The 20,396-nt window shown below is 35.4% G+C and overlaps 1 protein-coding gene across 1 annotated transcript in view; it reads left to right on the top strand.

Moving 5' to 3' along the window:
* Positions 1-20,396, top strand: part of SLC9B1 (solute carrier family 9 member B1) — a 108,893-nt gene that overhangs the window by 16,984 nt on the left and 71,513 nt on the right. The window contains exon 3 of the mRNA XM_037830367.1: positions 5,360-5,498. Coding sequence (XP_037686295.1) covers positions 5,360-5,498 — 139 coding nt within the window. The remainder of the gene's footprint in view (positions 1-5,359; positions 5,499-20,396) is intronic.

Genomic DNA, 20,396 nt, shown 5'->3' with positions numbered 1-20,396 from the left:
CGACGATACAGCTACTAGAGCTAATAAACAAATTTAGCAAAGTAGCGGGATACAAGATTAATGCACATAAGTCAGTAATGTTTCTATATGCTAGAAATGAACAAACTGAAGAGACACTCAAGAAAAAGATACCATTTTCAATAGCAACTAAAAAAATCAAGTACCTAGGAATAAACTTAACCAAAGATGTAAAAGACCTATACAAAGAAAACTACATAACTCTACTAACAGAAATAGAAGGGGACCTTAAAAGATGGAAAAATATTCCATGTTCATGGATAGGAAGGCGACATGTCATTAAGATGTCAATTCTACCCAAACTCATCTACAGATTCAATGCAATCCCAATCAAAATTCCAACAACCTACTTTGCAGACCTGGAAAAGCTAGTTATCAAATTTATTTGGAAAGGGAAGATGCCTCGAATTGCTAAAGACACTCTAAAAAAGAAGAACGAAGTGAGAGGACTTACACTCCCTGACTTTGAAGCTTATTATAAAGCCACAGTTGCCAAAACAGCATGGTACTGGCACAAAGATAGACATATAGATCAATGGAATCGAATTGAGAATTCAGAGATAGACCCTCAGATCTATGGCCGACTGATCTTTGATAAGGCCCCCAAAGTCACTGAACTGAGCCATAATGGTCTTTTCAACAAATGGGGCTGGGAGAGTTGGATTTCCATATCCAAAAGAATGAAAGAGGACCCCTACCTCACCCCCTACACAAAAATTAACTCAAAATGGACCAAAGATCTCAATATAAAAGAAAGTACCATAAAACTCCTAGAAGATAATGTAGGAAAACATCTTCAAGACCTTGTATTAGGTGGCCACATCCTAGACTTTACACCGAAAGCACAAGCAACAAAAGAGAAAATAGATAAATGGGAACTCCTCAAGCTTAGAAGTTTCTGCACCTCAAAGGAATTTCTCAAAAAGGTAAAGAGGCAGCCAACTCAATGGGAAAAAATTTTTGGAACCATGTATCTGACAAAAGACTGATATCTTGCATATATAAAGAAATCCTACAACTCAATGACAATAGTACAGACAGCCCAATTATAAAATGGGCAAAAGATATGAAAAGACAGTTCTCTGAAGAGGAAATACAAATGGCCAAGAAACACATGAAAAAATGTTCAGCTTCACTAGCTATTAGAGAAATGCAAATTAAGACCACAATGAGATACCATCTAACACCGGTTAGAATGGCTGCCATTAAACAAACAGGAAACTACAAATGCTGGAGGGGATGTGGAGAAATTGGAACTCTTATTCACTGTTGGTGGGACTGTATAATGGTTCAGCCACTCTGGAAGTCAGTCTGGCAGTTCCTTAGAAAACTAGATATAGAGCTACCATTCGATCCAGCGATTGCAATTCTCGGTATATACCCGGAAGATCGGAAAGCAGTGACACGAACAGATATCTGCATGCCAATGTTCATAGCAGCATTATTCACAATTGCCAAGAGATGGAAACAACCCAAATGTCCTTCAACAGATGAGTGGATAAATAAAATGTGGTATATACACACGATGGAATACTACGCGGCAGTAAGAAGGAACGATCTCGTGAAACATATGACAACATGGATGAACCTTGAAGACACAATGCTGAGCGAAATAAGCGAGGCACAAAAAGAGAAATATTATATGCTACCACTAATGTGAACTTTGAAAAATGTAAAACAAATGGTTTATAATGTAGAATGTAGGGGAACTAGCAGTAGAGAGCAATTAAGGAAGGGGGAACAATAATCCAAGAAGAACAGATAAGCTATTTAACGTTCTGGGGATGCCCAGAAATGACTATGGTCTGTTAATTTCTGATGGATATAGTAGGAACAAGTTCACAGAAATGTTGCTATATTATGTAACTTTCTTGGGGTAAAGTAGGAACATGTTGGAAGTTAAGCAGTTATCTTAGGTTAGTTGTCTTTTTCTTACTCCCTTGTTATGGTCTCTTTGAAATGTTCTTTTATTGTATGTTTGTTTTCTTTTTAACTTTTTTTTTCATACAGTTGATTTAAAAAAGAAGGGAAAGTTAAAAAAAAAAAAAAGAAAGAAAGAAAAACAAGGAAAAAAAAAAGATGTAGTGCCCCCTTGGGGAGCCTGTGGAGAATTCAGGGGTATTCGCCTACCCCACCTCCATGGTGGCTAACATGACCACAGACATAGGGGACTGGTGGTTTGATGGGTTGAGCCCTCTACCATAAGTTTTACCCTTGGGAAGACGGTTGCTGCAAAGGAGAGGCTAGGCCTCCCTGTATTTGTGCCTAAGAGTCTCCTCCTGAATGCCTCTTTGTTGCTCAGATGTGGCCCTCTTTCTCTGGCTAAGCCAACTTGAAAGGTGAAATCACTGCCCTCCCCCCTACGTGGGATCAGACACCTAGGGGAGTGAATCTCCTTGGCAACGTAGAATATGACTCCCGGGGAGGAACGTAGACCCGGCATCGTGGGACGGAGAACATCTTCTTGACCAAAAGGGGGATGTGAAAGGAAATGAAATAAGCTTCAGTGGCAGAGAGATTCCAAAAGGAGCCGAGAGGTCACTCTGGTGGGCACTCTTACGCACACTTTAGACAACCCTTTTTAGGTTCTAAAGAATTGGGGTAGCTGGTGGTGGATACCTGAAACTATCAAGCTACAACCCAGAACCCATGAATCTCGAAGACAGTTGTATAAAAATGTAGCTTATGAGAGGTGACAATGGGATTGGGAAAGCCATAAGGACCACACTCCACTTTGTCTAGTTTATGGATGGAGGAGTAGAAAAATAGGGGAAGGAAACAAACAGACAAAGGTACCCAGTGTTCTTTTTTACTTCAATTGCTCTTTTTCACTCTAATTATTATTCTTGTTATTTTTGTGTGTGTGCTAATGAAGGTGTCAGGGATTGATTTAGGTGATGAATGTACAACTATGTAAAGGTACTGTAAACAATCGAAAGTACGATTTGTTTTGTATGACTGCGTGGTATGTGAATATATCTCAATAAAATGATGATTAAAAAAAAAAAAAAAAGAATGCGCAGAAGCTGAGAGAGTAGCTGCCGATGAGAGATAGTTTGAAGATGCCCGTTGAAAGCAGACTCGTGCTCCAGAGAAGCTGAGAGAGGACAAATATCCCAAGTGCAACTAAGAGTGACATTTTTGAGGAACTGCAGCCTAGAGAGGAACATGCTGGGAGAAAGCCATTTTGAAACCAGAACTTTGGAGCAGACACTAGCCACATGCCTTCCCAGCTAACAGAGGTTTTCCAGACACCATTGGCCATCCTCCAGTGAAGGTACCCTTTCCTGATGGACACTTTATGGCCTTAAGACTGTAACTGTGTAACCAAATAAACCCCCTTTTGTAAAAGTCAAAAAAAAAAAAAATGTCTGATCTTAAAATTTATGTCTAAGTTTACCTATTAGATTTATTTTATGAGTCTTTTAAAAATGAGAAGTAATTTCAAAATTGCTAGTTCTAATGGGTCTTAGGAAGTAAGCAAAAGGGTGCTTTATGGAACAGATGAAAAGGGATGACTACAGAGTATTTTGGAACTAAAGAGGGCAAATTTTAGGAATAATGGAATTGTGGCTTACTTTTTCTTGTCATGTCCAGGAAATATCTCAGTAACTTTAACTGATAGGGAGGAAGAAAAGATTAAAATGTTGTGCTACATATTTTGAAGAGACCTGTCTTAGTTTGCCTGAGCTTCTGTCACAAATACCAAAAACTGGTTTTGACTTAAACAGCAAGTATTTATTGACTCATGGTTTTGAGGTTAAAAGAAGTCCAAAATCAAGATATTAGCAAGACTTGCTTTGTCCCAGAGTCTGTACACTTCTGGCTCCTTCCTATAGCTTTCTCTTTTTAAGGCCTCCAGTAATACAAATTGAGACCCACTCTCATTCAGATGGGCCACACCTTAACTAAAAATAACATCTTCAGGAGGTCCTATTTACAATGAGAAGTGGATTAAGATTAAAAATGTATGTTTCTTGGAGTACATAATTCAACCTACCATAAGACTCAACTTTTAAAACGTATACGTGCATACAGTAAGTCATTAGTCATTTTGCTGGTCTAATTTTAATAATAATTGTTCATAATTAGAGTTAGTTGCTATGTGTACTTTACATAGATATCACTACACTTCTTAGGGCCCCCAAAAAGTCCTCTTTGAAATATTTAAAATAACAACCATTGATTCTAATAACATTATTAATCTGTAAAGATTTCATCCTATTGAAATTTTTATCAACTTACTTTAAATTCTGAAATAATGGAATTTTTTAAGTATAATTTTACTGTATATGACCCTTTACATGCCCTAATCAAAATTCACCTTTGTGGCTTTTGGACAGTGATGGATATTCCAGAAAAATTTTCTACACCAGAACTCCAAAAGATCAATCGTAATCAGGTTTCCAGAACTTTGATCTTGAAGAGCCACTTAACTGATTTTTTGTCATCAGCTACTGTGATGCTCATCCGACTATTCATTAAATGTTTTCTCCCCCTTTCCTTCTTCTCTCCATGCTCCTTAGCATTTGTGACAATTTCCTGTGACAATGTGATGTCCTCTTTCCCGCTGCACTCAAAAAGTGTTATCAATACACACAAAGTGCTGGCATGCACACACACATACACACACACATCATGATGATCATAAGACAGATTTGGGGATCCATACTTCAGGGTTAATTCTACTCTGTTTGTTTTGCTTTGCTTCATTTTTTTACTCTGGATGAAGCCTTTCAGTATTCTTCCAAAACAAAAATTTCTTTTTTTCCCAGTCAGCAGTCTCATAATTAGACTAACTACCATTAAAAAGCTTGGAAGATTGAGGTAAATAGGTTACATGTAAATATTAGCAGAAGCATGAAACTTACATTTCTAAAAGCTTGACATATGTTTTTCTCGTTTTCCTTTCAGTTATATTATTTTTTCAAATGAAATGTGTCCAAGTAAAATTGTATTTCTCCACATTTCCAATTTAGTTGCATTTTTATTCCACAAAAATTTTGGTGAATAATCTCTGGAAGGTAGACTGAGAGGGGACACATTTAATTATTGTATCCACATGTTAGGCTCACTTAAGTTTGTGTGAATGGCAAATGAAAATGGCAGGGACCCAAGGCTATGTAAAGCTAAACCAAGGTGTCCTGCAAAATATATTCCTGAGGCAACAGCATATGTCGGATAAAATCTGTTGATATAGAACATGAGTCTTCTTGTGTGTGTGTAATCCTCCAAATTGACATTAGTAATGTGGACTTAGTTATGAGATTTGATGATTTAGTACATTCATAAAATTGTATGGAAAGTATATTTCTTAAAATATTTTATTGTTTTGCCTCAGATCTTCAAAGGTAGTAGAGAACACAAAGAATCTAAGGAAACTGCCCTGTCAGAAACAGAGGAAAGAAAACCAAAGAAGGAAAAGAAGATACAAATTATTTGTCCTCCACAAGGAACCCTGAATAAAGTTATTACAAATGGTATGTGAAATAAGATATACAAATGGAGAGACAATGAAAAATATATGTAATGAGTTAAAATACAAGACAACAAAGCACTGCTTAATTTTATACTCTGATGATCAGCTCTGTAATAAGCAATATGGTGGTAAAGAGGAAATATTTACTTGAATCTGTCAATAACAAAAAGCAATACCGGGTAACAGATATTTTACTCTTTTTCATGCCTTCTCATGTTAAATTTTGGGATTAGAAGCAGCATTGATTAAAGATTTCTATTTAAAACCTACTTTCTATGTTTAGTTTTACATTAATTGGGAAGAACATTATACTTCCGGCAATATTAGGATTCTTAATAAAATTAGATCCCAATTTTTAAACTGATGTAGCCTTTTAAAGAGTCATGTAAACCTTCCTTACCCACTAATTTTTTTAAACTATCTCTCATTACCATCAAATATTTATAAACAAAATTTTCCTAATTTTTTTCTAGATATTCTATGTAGTTAAAATGAAGGGAGAGAGATTTTGATCTCCGCAAGTATAGAGCCTGCAGAGAAAAAAATAGATTAAAATATGATAAAGTTAGTAAGTAGTTGAATTTTTAAAAATTCATTTTCTTATTGACTACTTGCTAACCTTTAACTTTTGAGAGCAGATTTTACTTATTTAGTTTCCATTTAACAAAGGTTGCTTTTTAATTAATGTCAATATTTTTAAGGTACTGAATGAAATTTTTCTTTCAACTTGAACGGGCCTTATCCTTACAGTGTAAGGCTGTTTTGTAAATACAATTTCTGCATATAGGTCTTAACAGACATAAGAGTTACTTGATAATATTTTAAAGACATGCACATCCTTATGACCCTGTCTACTTAGTGGGTGGTTTCTACGGAGCAGTTGTGTATAGAGCTGGGGCCTATGAAAGAGAGGAAAATGTGTTGGGCACCACAGGTAATTTGCTGAGGTTGGACTGCAAAGCTTGCTCAGGATCTAATTAAGGGGGTCTAGAATATCATGCATTGAAACTTCAAACTTAGACCTATAACCCCATTTGCCTTTTGTTTTCTTTCATTTTTAATTTTGTAATTTTATAGAAATTTAGAGGAAAAGGCAATTTTCATAGCTTTCATGTTTCTATCTTGGGAGGTTTTACATTCTTGTACAGACATACCTCAAAGATATTAGAGGTTTGGTTCCAGACCACCATAATAAAGTGAATTTTGCAATAAAGCAAGTCACATGAATTTTTTGGTTTCCCAGTGATATAAAAGTTATGTTTACACTATACTGTAGTCTATTAAGTGTGCAATAGCATTATGTCTAAAAAAAAGTATATACCTTAATTTAAAAATTAAAATTAAATTAAAAAAATAATTTATTGCTAAAAAATGCTAACCATCACCCCCAAGCCTTCAGTGATTTGTAATCTTTTTGCTGGAGGAGAGTCTTGCCTCTATGATGATGGCTGACTGATCAGGGTGGTGGTTGCTGAAGGTGGAAGTGGCTGTGGCAATTTCTTAAAATAAGACAACAATGAAGTTTGCCACATCTATTCTCTTCCTTTCACAAAAGATTTCTCTGTAGCATGTGATGCTGTTTGATAGCATTTTACCAACAGTAGAACTTATATCAAAATTGGAGACAATCCTCTCAAACCATCGTTTATGCAATTTTCTAAAACCTTTGTTGTCATGTTCTCCAGGAGTAGATTCCATCTCAAGAAACCACTTTCTTTGCTCATCCATCAGAAGCAACTCCTCATCTGTTCAGGTTTTCTCATGAGATCGCAGCAATTCAGTCACATCTTCAGGCCTGCTTCTAATTCTAGTTCTCTTGCTATTTCTACAACATCTGCAGTTACTTTCTCTACTGTAGTCTTGAACCCCTCAATGTCATCCATGAGGGTTGGAATCAACTTCTTCCAAACTCCTGTTAATGTTGATATTTTGACCTTCTTACATAAATCACAAATGTTCATAATGGCATCTAGAATTGCAAATCCTTTCCAGAAGGTTTTCAATTTACTTTGTTCATATCCATCAGAAGAATCACTATCTATGGAGCTATAGCCCTACAAAATGTATTTCTTCCATAAGAAGACATGAAATAAGTCTTGATCCATGGGCTGCAGAATGGATGTTGTGTTAGCCGGCATGAAAACAACACTAATCTCATTGTACAACTCCATCAGAGCTCTTGGGTGACCTGGTGCATTGTCAACGAGCAGTCATATTTTGAAAGGAATCTTTTTTTTCCTGAGCTGTAGTTCTCCAGAGTGGGCCTAAAATATCCAGTAAATCATGTTGTAAACAGATGTGCTGTCATCCAGACTTTGTTGTTCCATTTCTATGGCATAGGCAGAGTAGATTTAGCATAATTCTTAAGGGCCCTAGGATGTTTGTAATGGAAAATGAGCATTGGATTCAACTTAAAGTCACTGGCTGCATTAGCCCTGTCAAGAGTCAACCGGTCCTTTGAAGCTTTGAAGCCAGGCATTGACTTCTCCTCTCTTGCTAGGAAACTCCTTGTTGGCATCTTCTTCCAACAACATTGAAAATCTGTTGTTTACTGTAGCCACCTTCATCAATTATCTTAGCTAAATTTTCTGGATAACTTGCTTCAGCTTCTACTTAAGCACTTGCTGCTTCACCTTGCACTTTTATGTTATAGAGACAGTTTCTTTCCTTAAACTTCATGAACCAACCTCTTGCTAGCTTCACGCTTTTCTTCTGCAGCTCACTCATCTCTCTCAGTCTTCTTCGAATTGAACAGAATTAAGGCCTTGTTCTGGATTAAGCTTTGGCTTAAGGGAATGTTGTGGTTTGATATTCTATCCGGACTATTAAAACTTTCTCCATATCAGCAATAAGGCTGTTTCACTTTTTTATCATTCATGTGTTCATTGGAGGAGCAGTTTTCATTTCCTTCAAGAGCTTTTCCTTTGCATTCACAACTTGGCTCTTTGGTGCAAAAGGCCTAGCCTTCAGTCTAGCTCTGCTTTCGACATGCCTGCCTCACTTAGCTTAGTCATTTCTAGCTTTTAATTTAAAGTGAGAGCTTGTGACTCTTTCTTTCACTTGAACACTTAGAGGCCATTGTAGGGTTATTAATTGACCTAAAATTATTAAACACTTTTGTGTCTCAGGGAATACGGAGGCCCAAGGAGGGGTTGCAAAATGAAGGAACAGCCAGTTGGTGGAGCAGTCAGAACATACATATTTATCGATTAATTTTGCCATCTTATATGAGCTCAGTTCATGGCACCCCAAAACAATGACAATAGTAACATCAAAGATCACTTGTCATGTCACCATAATAGATTTAATAATAATGAAAAGGTTTGAAATATTGTGAGAATTACGAAAATGTGCTGCAGAGACATGAAGTGAGCACATACTGTTGGAAAAATGGCGCTATAGACTTGCTTGTCACAGGGTTGCCACAAACCTTCAGTTAGTAAAAAATGGAACCTCTGAAAATCATATAAAAGAAGACATGCCTGTACTTTCTTTTTCAATCTTTCTCTCTTGCTTTCTTTCTGTGTCTTTCCCTCTTTTATCTACACACACTGTGTTCATACTGGCTCCTTTATACACCATGTATAGAATCCCAATCTATGAGTATGCTTAGTGTATATCACTGTTGAAAGTCTCCCTCAGCCCCATCCAGAAATAGGTGATTTAGAAACATGTATAATTGGAACTGCACAGCTAAAGAAACCCCCAAAACAGCCTATACTCTAGATAAACAGAAGGAAGTAGAGCTGTAATTTCTTACAAATCATATTTAATTTTCCAATCCTACCTTGCCTGCAAGTTCATGTAAAGAAGAAATATGAACTCTATACCACACACAGAAATCAGTCTCATCACTTTTAATCACAATGCTTACATCTCTTCCTTGGGAGGTAGCCTGCCTAGTATCAAAGTAATGGATATTATGAGCAGTAGGTTTAGGTTTTAAGTTATTATTCCTTTGTTTGCTTGGTTTTAGCTTAATTTCAATAAAATTATTAACATTTTCATGAAGTTGTTTTTCCCTTAAATAAATGAAGGAAAAGTTTTGCTATACATCCAACTATGATTTTCAGATAACCTTGGGGCCAGAATTTCTTCATTAAAATTATCTTCATTTTTAAGAAGTTAATAAATAGTCAAAGAAGATTACAGTTCAAAATAGTATTCCCATTCCTATTGTGTTATAATCAGTAGAGGAGCCAAATGGGGGTGAAAATAGCTTCATTAATGGAGACCCTTGGCAAAGCTGGAAAAAAAGACCATAGTTCTCCATAGGCCATACTCCGTGCCTGTATGGAGAGTTAGTTCTCCAGAGCAGACCCTGAGAATCCAGCCAACTATAAGGAAGGACTTGCCATACCAACACAGTCATTAACAGACTTAAGTCACCAAAGAGAAGAAGAGAAAAGTGGGTGGCGCAACTCACTGTGTTGACCATTAGGAACAAGAAACAAAAAGGTAACAGTGTACTAATCAGGCAATGTGAAATGAAAAGAGCAATGGGTTTCTTGCTTTTGAGGCAAAGGAATTCTGCCCACTAGTTTATGAGAAATCAGTCAAAAAAGATACAATATTCTTACCAATCAGGCTATCTACTTAATATTCCAACCTTGGAAAAGAGCAAGTAAGTGATGGGAGACAGTTCAAAAGTTTTATCTCTAATACTGATGAACTTGGGAAGAGTTCCCATCTAGAATATCATGTTATAATTTTTTTTTAGGAAGTCATGCATTCAGTTAAGAGTGTTTGCTCAGTTGTTTTACCCTGTCATAAGTAGAACTATTTATGTAACTGCTCTTTATAGTACCTTTCACAGCATCATGTTAAAACTTTCCCTAAGTCTCTCTGTGCTTTGTTCAAATTTTTTCTTACCTAGAATGTTCTCTGCCCCTTCTTCCTCCTGACCACCACCACCATTTCTTACATGGCTATCCCCTTCCCCCCTTCTAAAGCTTGGGTTAAATATCATCCCCTTCCTTAATTATCCTAAGAATGGACACAATTCTTTGTTGTGCTTTAGATTTTGAAACTGTCAGAAAAGCTTTTGATTTCCTCATTCAATTTTGTTTTAATCCCCTACTGAAAGGGCTATGTTCATTCTTTGGTTGTCACTTCAAAAATTATAAGGTATACTGGCCTTTTATTTTTGAGAACAAGGTAGGAAAAGAATTTTTAAAAATTTGAATTTAGTCATAGCTGAAATGATTAACAGTAATTGTAATTTATAAATGATCTCCTACCATGTAGGAGGGAAGTTTCTCTTTTCTCTATGTGCTAAGTTTGCGTAATATTTGTATTATTTCCTAAAGTTTGATACAATTCATCAGTGAAAGCATCTGCATCTTAGCTTTTCTCTACAGGAAGACTTTAAATTACTAATTCAATATTTTTTACTCAATATACATATATTTAGATTTTATTTTCTTCTTGAATCAGACATTGTAATTTTTGTTTCTCTAGGAACTTATCTATTTTCTCTAAGTAATCTAATTTTTATCTTAAAATTATTCATACTATTTCCTTAGCATCCTTAATTTACGTAGGCTCTTAGTGGTTTTCTGAAGCTACCAAATGCAATATACCAGAAATGGATTGGCTTTTACAATGGAGATTTATTAGCTTACAAATTTACAGTTCTAAGGCCATGAAAATGCCCAACTCAAGGCATCAACAGGATGATACCTGGACTCTTCAATGAGGTAGGTGACATCTCAGTTGAAATAGCTAAATAGATCTACACCCACCAAAATAGATTACACTCACAGGAATGGATTAAAAGAACATAGCCTTTTCTGGGGTACGTAACAGCTTCAAATTACCACAGTGATGTTCCTCTGTCTTTCCTGATTTTGGTAATTTGTGTCTTCTTTTTTATTGCTCAGTTTAGTTAGATATTTATCCACTTTTTGACATCTGCAAATAATAAATTTTTAGTTTCAATTTTCTCTACTTTTTTTCTATTTAATTGCTATCCTCTCTAATATTTATTATTTCCTGCCTTCTATGTACTTTTGGTTTGATTTGCTCATCTTTTTCTAGCTTTTTTTTTACTTTTTTTTCATTAGAGAAGTTGTAAGTGCACAGCAAAATCATGCAGAAAACACAGTTACCATAAACACACACCCACCCATACAAATAGTTTTCCCTGTTTTTAACAGTTTGCATCAGTGTGGTACCTTTTTACAATTGATGGAACAATATTATTATAATCATACTATTAACTGTGGTCCATAGTTTACATTAAGATTCCTGTAGTTTATTTAAATTGTTATTCTAATAACATATATACACCTTAAAATTTCCCTATTAACCACATTCAAATACATAATTCAGTAGTGTTAATTATAGGCACAGTGTTGTGCTAACATCACCATCATCCTTTACCAAAACATTTCAATTACTACAAACAGAAATTCTGTACCAATTAAATATTAACTTCTCATTCCCTACCACCACCCTGGCTCCTGGTAATCTGTATTCTCATTTCTGACTCTGTGAATTTGCTTCTTCTAACTATGTCATATCAGTGAGATCACACACAATTTCTCCTTTGCCTCTGTCTTATTTAATTCATCATGATGTCTTCAGGGTTCATCCATGTTGTCACATGTATCCAAACTTCTTTTCTTTTCATGGCTGAATAATATTCCATTGTACGTAGATACCACATTTTATTTATCCATTCATAGGTTGATGGACACTTGGGTTGCTTCCATCATTTGGCAATTGTGGATAGTGCTGCTAGGAACACCAGAGTGCAAATATCTGTTTTAGTCTCTGCTTTCAGTTCTTTTAGGTATATACTTAGAAGTGGGATTGCCAGGTCATATGGTAATTGTATGCTTAACTTTCTGAGGAACTCCCAAACTGTTTTCCAGAGAAGCTGCACCATTTTACATTCCCATCAACAATGAACAAGTGTTCTTATTTCTCTACACCCCCTCCAACACTTACTTTCTGGTTTTTAATAGTAGCCATTCTTGTGGGTGTGAAATGGAATCTCATTGCAGTTTTGATTTGTTTTTTCAGGATGTCCAAAGATATTGAGCATTTTTTCATGTGCATTTTGGTCATTTGTGTATCTTCTTTGAAGAAATGTCTATTTAAGTCTTTTGCCCATTTTTAAATTGGATTGTTTGTCTTTTAGTTGTTGAGGTATGGGATTTCTTATATGTTCTGGATTTTAAACCCTTATCAGATATGTGGTTTCTAAATATTTTCTCCCATTCAATGGACTGTCTTGACTTCTATGATGAAGTCCTTTGATGCACAAAAGATTTTAATATTGATGAAGTCCCATTTATCTACTTTTTTTTTCCTTTTATTTCTAGTGCTTTATGGGTGAAGTCTGAAATACCATTGCTTAACACAAGATCCTGAAGATGCTTCCCTATGTTTTCTTTATGGAATTTAACAGATTTCTTTCTTATATTTAGGTTTTTTGATCTGTTTTGAGTTGATTTTTGTACTAGGTGTTGGGTAGGTATTAGACCTTCATTCTTTTGCATATGGATGTGCAGTTTTCCCAGCACCGTTTGTTGAATAAACTAGTCTTTCCCCACTGAGTGGAATTTCATACCTTTGTAAAAAACCACTTGGCCTTGGATGTAAGAGTGTTTTTCTGAATTCTCAATTTGATTACATGGGTCCTTGTTCCAGTACCATGATGTTTTGATTACTGTAGCTTTGTATTAAGTTTTAAGATAAGGAAGTGTGAGTTCTCCAACTCTGTTATTCTTTTTCAAGATGATTTTGGCTATTTGGGGTCCTACCTTTCCATATATATTTGATGATTGGATATCCCATTTCTGCGAAGAATGCTATTGGAATTTTTATTGGGATTGCATTGAATCTTCAAATTGCTTTAGGTAGAATTGACACCTTAAATTTTAGTCTTCAATCCATGAACACAAATTCACCATTCCATTTCTTTAGGTTTTTGATTTATTTTAGCAAGCTGTGTAGTTTTCCTTGTGTAAGTCCTTTACATACTTGGTTAAATTTATTCCTTGGTATTAGATTCTTTCAGCTGTTATTATAAATGGAATTTTTTCTTGATTTCCTCTTCCGATTGCTTATTAATATTACATAGAAACACTACTTATTTTTGCATGCTGTATTGTAGCCCACCACTTTGCTGAAATAGTCTATTATCTCTAGGAGCTTTGTTGTATATTTTTCAGGATTTTCTATATATAAGTTTATGTCATCTGCAAATAGGGAAAGTTTTATTCTTCCTTTGAAAAGTGGATGCCTTTTCTTTCTTTTTCTTGCCTAATTGTTCTAGCTAGAACTTCCAGTACCATACCATGTTGAATAACAGTGGTGACAGTAGGCATCCATATTGCTCCCAGTCTGAGAGGGAAAATTTTCATTCTTTCACCATCGATTTGATAAAGCTGCCAGAAATGGATTGGCTTTTTCAATGAGGATTTAGTAGGTTGCAAATTTACAGTTCTAAGGCCATGAAAATGTCCCAAATAAGGCATCAAGAGGCAGATACCTTTTCTGAGGAAAGGCCTATGACATCTGGGGCTCCTCTGTCACAAGGGAAGGCACATGGCTGGCTCTGCTGAAACTTTTCTCCTGAGTTTAGTTTCTGGTTTCAGTGGCTTTCTCCAAAATGCCACTGGGCTTCTGTCTCAGCATCTGTGGATTCTTGCTTGTTTCTACAGGGGTGTTTCTGTCTCTCTTAAAGGACTCCAGTAAAGGATTAAGCCCACCTTGAATTGGGTGGGTCACATTGTATTTTTGTTCTTATTTTTTACTTTTTTGGAGCAATGAAAATATTCGAAACTTGATTGTGGTGATGAATGCACAACTATATGATGGTAGTGTAAAGAATTGATATACACTGTGGATAACTTTATGGTATGTGAATATATCTCAATAAAACTGAATTTTAAAAAGTCCTGCCCTCCAAACCACTGAACTGGGACATAACAGTCTTTTCAAAAAAGAATGAAAGAGGACTCCTACCTCAACACTACACAAAAAATTAACTCAAAATGGATTAAAGACCTCAACATAAGAGATAGTACCACAAAACTCCTAGAAGATAATGTAGGGAAACATATCCAATACCTTGTTTTAGGAGATCACCTAAACCCAAAAGCACAAACAGCAAAAGAAAAAAAATAGATAAATGAGAACTTCTCAAAAAGCTTCTGTACCTCAAAGGAATTTGTCAAAAAGATGAAGGGACAGCCAACTCAATGGGAAAAAAATATTTGGAAACCATGCATCTGACTAAAGACTGATATCGTGCATGTATAAAGAAATCCTACAACTCGGTGACAGTAGTACAAAAAGCCCAGTTATAAAATGGGCAAAAGATATGAAAAGACATTTCTCTGAAGAGGAAATACAATGACCAAAAAACGTGTAAAAAAAATGTTCAGCTTCACTAGCTGTTAGGGAGATGCAAATTAAGACCACAATGAGCTATTATCTCACACCAATTAGATTGGCTGCCATTAAACAAACAGGAAACTACAAATGCTGGAGAGGATGTGGAGAAATTGGAACTCTTCTTCATTGTTGGTGGGACTGTATAATGGTATAGCCACTATGAAAGACAGTCTGGCAGTTCCTTAGAAAACTAGATATAGAGTTACCCTTCGATCCAGCAATTGCACTTCTCAGTATATACCCAGAAAATCTGAAAGCAGTGACACAAACACTGCACACCAGTGTTCATAGCAACAGTATTCACAATTGACAACAGATGGAAACAACCCAAATGTCCTTCAGCAGATGAGTGGATAAACAAAATTTGGTGTATACGCATGGTGGAATACTACACAGCAGTAAGAAGGAACAATGTCGTGAAACATATGACAACATGGATGAACCTTGAAGACATAATGCTGAGTGAAATAAGCCAGGCACAAAAAGAGAAATGTTGTATGTTAACACTAATGTGAACACTGAAAAATGTAAAATAAATGGTTCATATTGTAGAATGTAGGGGATCTAGCAATAGACAGCAAATAGTGAAGAGGGAACAATAATCTAATAAGAACAAATAAGTTATTGTGGGTAAACAGTGTTCTGGGAATGCTCACGAATGACTATGGTTTGTTAATTTCTAGAGGTTATGGTAGGAACAAGTTCACAGAAATGTAGTTATTTTAGGTTATTTGTTTGTCTTATTCCTTTGTTGGGTTATAGTCTGTTTATTCTTTGGGTAGAGTAGGAACATGTTGGAAGTAATGTAGTTATTTTAGTATATTTGTTTTTTCTTATTCCTTTGTTTTGGTTTTGTTTGAAATTTTTTTTTTATTTTCTGTTTTTTTTTTTATTTTTTGATAAAGTTAATAAAAAAAAAATGAAAAAATATGCAGAGCCCCCCTGAGGAGCTCAGGGAAAATGCAGCTTTTGGGCTTCCTCACCTGGATGGTTGCTGATGTTCTCACAAACATTGAGGACCTGCGGTTTGATATGCTGAGCCCTCTATCATGGGACTTGACCTTACGAAGCTTGTTACTGCAAAGGAGAGGCTAGGCCTGCTTATAATTGTGCCTAGGAGTCTCCCCCTGCATACCTCTTTGTTGCTCAGATGTGGCCCTCTCTCTCTAGCTAAGCCAACTTGGTGGATGAAATCACTGCCCTCCCCCCTTTGTGGGATCTGACACCCAGGGGTATGAATCTCCCTGGCAACATGGGATATAACTCCCGGGAGTGAATCTGGACCCAATGCCATGGGATTGAGAACATCTTGACCAAAAAGGGGATGTAAAATGAAATGAAAATAAGTTTCAGTGGCTGAGAGATTCCAAATGTAGTCAAGAGGTGACTCTGGTGGGCATTCTTACGCACTATATAGATAACCCTTTTTAGGTTTAAATGTATTGGAATAGCTAGAAGTACAGTAGCCTTGATCTTGAAGATGTTTGTATAACAATGTAGCTTACAAGGGGTGACAATGTGATTGTGAAAGTCTTGTGGATCACAATCCCCTTTATCCAGTGTATGGATGGATGAGTAGAAAAATGGGGACAAAAAACTAAAGGAAAAATAGGGCAGGAGGTGGGGGGACAATTTAGGTGTTCTTTTTTTACTCATTTTTTAAATTCTTATTTTCATTTTTTTTTGGTACAAGGAAAATGTTCAAAAAATAGATTGAGGTGATCAGTGAACAACTATATGATGGTAATGTGAACAATTGATTGTACACTTTGGATGATTGTATGGTATGTGAATATATCTCAATAAAACTGCATTAAAAAAGTCCCACCCACAATAGGCCTGCCCCCACAAGATTAAAAGAACATAGTCTTTTCTAGGGTATATAATAGATTCAAATCAGCACAGGTATGATGTTTGCTGTGGTTTCTTCTTGTATGCCCTTTATCAGTTGAGGGATATTCTAAGTGTTTTTATCAAGATGGAGTGCTGGGTCTTGTCAGATGCCTCTTTGGCATCATTTGAGTTGATCATGTGGGGTTTCTTTTTCATTCATTCTATTAATGTGGTGTTACATTAATTAATTTTATTATGTTGAACCACCCTTGCATACCTGGGTTAAAACCCACTTGATCATGGTATATAAGTCTTTTAATGAGCTGTTGATTCTGTTTGCTATTATTTTGTTGAGGATTTTTGCATCTATATTCATATGGGATATTGGTCTGTAATTTTCCTTTCTTGTATCTTTATCTGGCTCTGGTCAGATATTGGCCTCATAGAATGAGTTAGGAAGTTTTCCCTCCTATTCAATATTTTGGAACAGTTTGAGCAAGAGTGGTATTGATTCTTGGAATGTTTGGTGAAATTCACCAGTGAAGCCATCTGATCCTTGGCTTTTCTTTGTTAGGAGGTTTTTGCTTACTGATTCAATGTCATTAATGTTATTTGTCTATCGCGATCTTCTATTTCTTCTTGTGTCAGTATGTGTAGTTTGTGTGTGTGTGTAGGAATTTGTCCATTTCACTTAAGTTATTGAATTTGTTAGCCTACTGTTGTTTATAGTATCCTCATATTCTTTCTATTTCTGTGGGATTGAAAGTAATGTCCACCCTTCATTTCTGATTATGGTTATGTTCATTTTTTCTCTTTTTTTCTTTGTCAGTCTAGCTAAAGGTTTGTTGATTTTATCAATTTTGTCAAAGAACCAGCTTTTGGTTTTGTTGATTCTCTCTACTATTTTTGTAGTTCTCTGTTTCATTTATCTGTATTCTAATCTTTGATATTTCCTTCTTTCTGCTCACTTTGATTCTAGTTTACTCTTCTTTCTCCAGGTCCTCCAATTGCGAGGTTAGTTGTCTGATTTGAGATATTTCTTCTTTTATAATAAGCATTTAGAACTATAAATTTCCTTCTCAGCACTGTCTTTGCTGCATCCCATAAATTTTGTATGTTGTACTTTTGTTTTCATTTGTCTCAAGATATTTCCTAATTTCCCTTATGATTTTTTCTTTGACCCATTGTTTGTTAAACAGTGTGTTGTTTAATTTCCACATATTTGTGAATTTCAAAATTCTCCCTCTGTTATTTATTTCTAGATGTATTCCACTGTAGTCAGAGAAGTTACATTGTATTGTTTCAAAATCTTGAATATATTGACCCTTGTTTTGTGACCTAACATATGGTCTATCATGGAGAATGATCCATGTGCACTAAAGGAGACTGTGTATTCTGATGCTGTTGGGTGCAGTGTTTATGTCTGTTTGATCCAGTTGGTTTATAGTATCATCCAAAACTTCTATTTCCTTATTGATTTTCGGTCTAAATGTTCGATCCATTATTGAAAGTACTGTCTTGAAGTCTCCTCTACTTAATGCTGAACTATTATTTCTCCTATCAAATCTGTCAATATTTTGTTCACATATTGTGCAGCTCTGCTGTTAGGTGCAAATACACTTATAATTGTTATGTCTGCTTGCACATTTACCCCTTTTTCAGTATAAGTGACCTTCTTTGTCCCTCATAACAGCTCTCTTTTGGTTACTATTTGCATAGTACATTTTTTCCCATCCTTTTGCTTTCAGCCTACTTCCAACTTTGGATTTAAGGCCAGTCTGTTATAAACAACATATAGTTGGGTCATGCTTTTTTCCCCATTCTGCCAATCTCTGCCTTTTGTCTGGAGAGTTTAATCCATTTACATTTAAAGTAATTACTGGTAATTTGAGACTTTCTTCTGCCCTTTGGCTGTTTTGTCTGATATCATTTTTCCCTCAATTCTCTGTTAATTCCAATGTTCATATGTATTTGACTTTTTGTAATGTACCATTTGTAATTCCTTCTCGTTTCTTTCTGTATATACTTTTCATACTTTTGTGGTTACCATGAGGCTTAAATCTATAGCAATCATTTTGATTTGATACTAACTGAACCTCAATAGCATCTGCATACATTGTTCTTATACCCCTCATTGCCCCACCTTTTTGTTTTTCTTGCTATATAATATATATTTATACATTGTTTGTCCAAAATTATAAATTTATCATGGTTTTTATGCATTTGTATTTTAGAACCTGTAAAAAGAAAAGGCGGAATTATATACCAAAAAAATACAAAACAATAATACTGGTATTTACAATTACCCATATGGCTACCATTATTGGAAGTCTCTGCTTCTTTATGCTGCTTGACTCACTATCCAGTTTCTTATCCTTTCAGTCTGAAGAACTACCTTTAGCATTGTTTGTAGGGAGGGCTAGTGGTGATGAATCTCCTCAGCTTTGTTTTCCTGGGAATGTCTTAATCATCCTTTCTTTTTGAAAGAAAAATCACTCCTTGCTGAATATAAAATTCTTGTTGGCAATTTTTTTTTCAGTGTTTTAAATATTTTGTCCCACTGCTTTCTTTCCTCAATATTTTCTGATGAGAAATGAGCACTTAATTTTATTGAGGTTCCTTTGTACGTGATATGCTGCTATTTTCCTGCCGCTTTCAGAAATCTCTCTTTTCCATGGCATTTGACTGTTTGACTACTATTTGTGTAGGCATAGTTCTCTTCAAGTCGATCTTGTTTGCAGTTCGATATACTTCATTAAATTTGGCCAGTTTTATGCCATTATTTGTTTGAATATTCCTTCTGCCCTTCTCTTTCTTCTCTTTCTGGGACTCCCATATTGGAATGCTTGATGATGTGCCACAGGTCTCTGAGGCTCTGTTCACTTATTTTCTTTTATCTTTATGCTCCTCAGTTTGCAACTTCAGTTGTCTTGGTTTTTAGTGCACTGATTCTTTCTTCTGCCAGCTCCAATCTGTTGCTGAAACCTTCTAGGAAATTTATCTCTGCTCAATCTTTATTATTTCTTTCCTTCTGCTTTAATTTAAATTTGGTTTGCTCTTCTTTTACTTGATCCTCCAGAGTTGAAGTTAGGTTATTGATTTGACACTTTTCTTCTTTTTTAATGTAGGCATTCATAGCTATAAATTTCCCTCTGAGCACTGCTTTGCTGTTTCCTATAAGTTTTGATATGTTGTGTTTTCATTTTCATTCATCTCTAGATACTTCCTAATTTCCTGTGTGATTTATTCTCTGACTCATTTTTTGTTTAGGAATATGTTGTTTAATTTCCACATATTTGTACCTTTTAAAGTTTTCCTTGTGTTATTGATTTCTAGTTTCATTTCATAGAAGTCAAAGAAGATGCTTTAAATAATTCAGTCTTTTAAAATGTTTTGAGTCTTCTTTTGTGACCTAAAATGTGGTCAGTTTTGGATAATGAACCATGAGCACTTGAAAAGAATATGTAGTCTTCTGGTGTTTGGTGAAGTGTTCTATATATGTCTGTTAGGTCTAGTTCCTTTAAAATATTGTTCAAGTTTAAAGAAAGGGGTGTTTTGAAGTCTCCAACTTTTATTAAAGAAGTATCTATTTCTCCTGTTTTGTCAATGTTTGCCTCATGTAATTTGGAACTCTGCAATTAGGTGCATATATGTT

This window comes from Choloepus didactylus, chromosome 3 (assembly GCF_015220235.1).
Source record: "Choloepus didactylus isolate mChoDid1 chromosome 3, mChoDid1.pri, whole genome shotgun sequence".
NCBI lineage: Eukaryota > Metazoa > Chordata > Mammalia > Pilosa > Megalonychidae > Choloepus > Choloepus didactylus.
The sequence above is the reverse complement of the archived record's forward strand: the minus strand, read 5'-3'. Positions and strand labels throughout refer to the sequence as shown.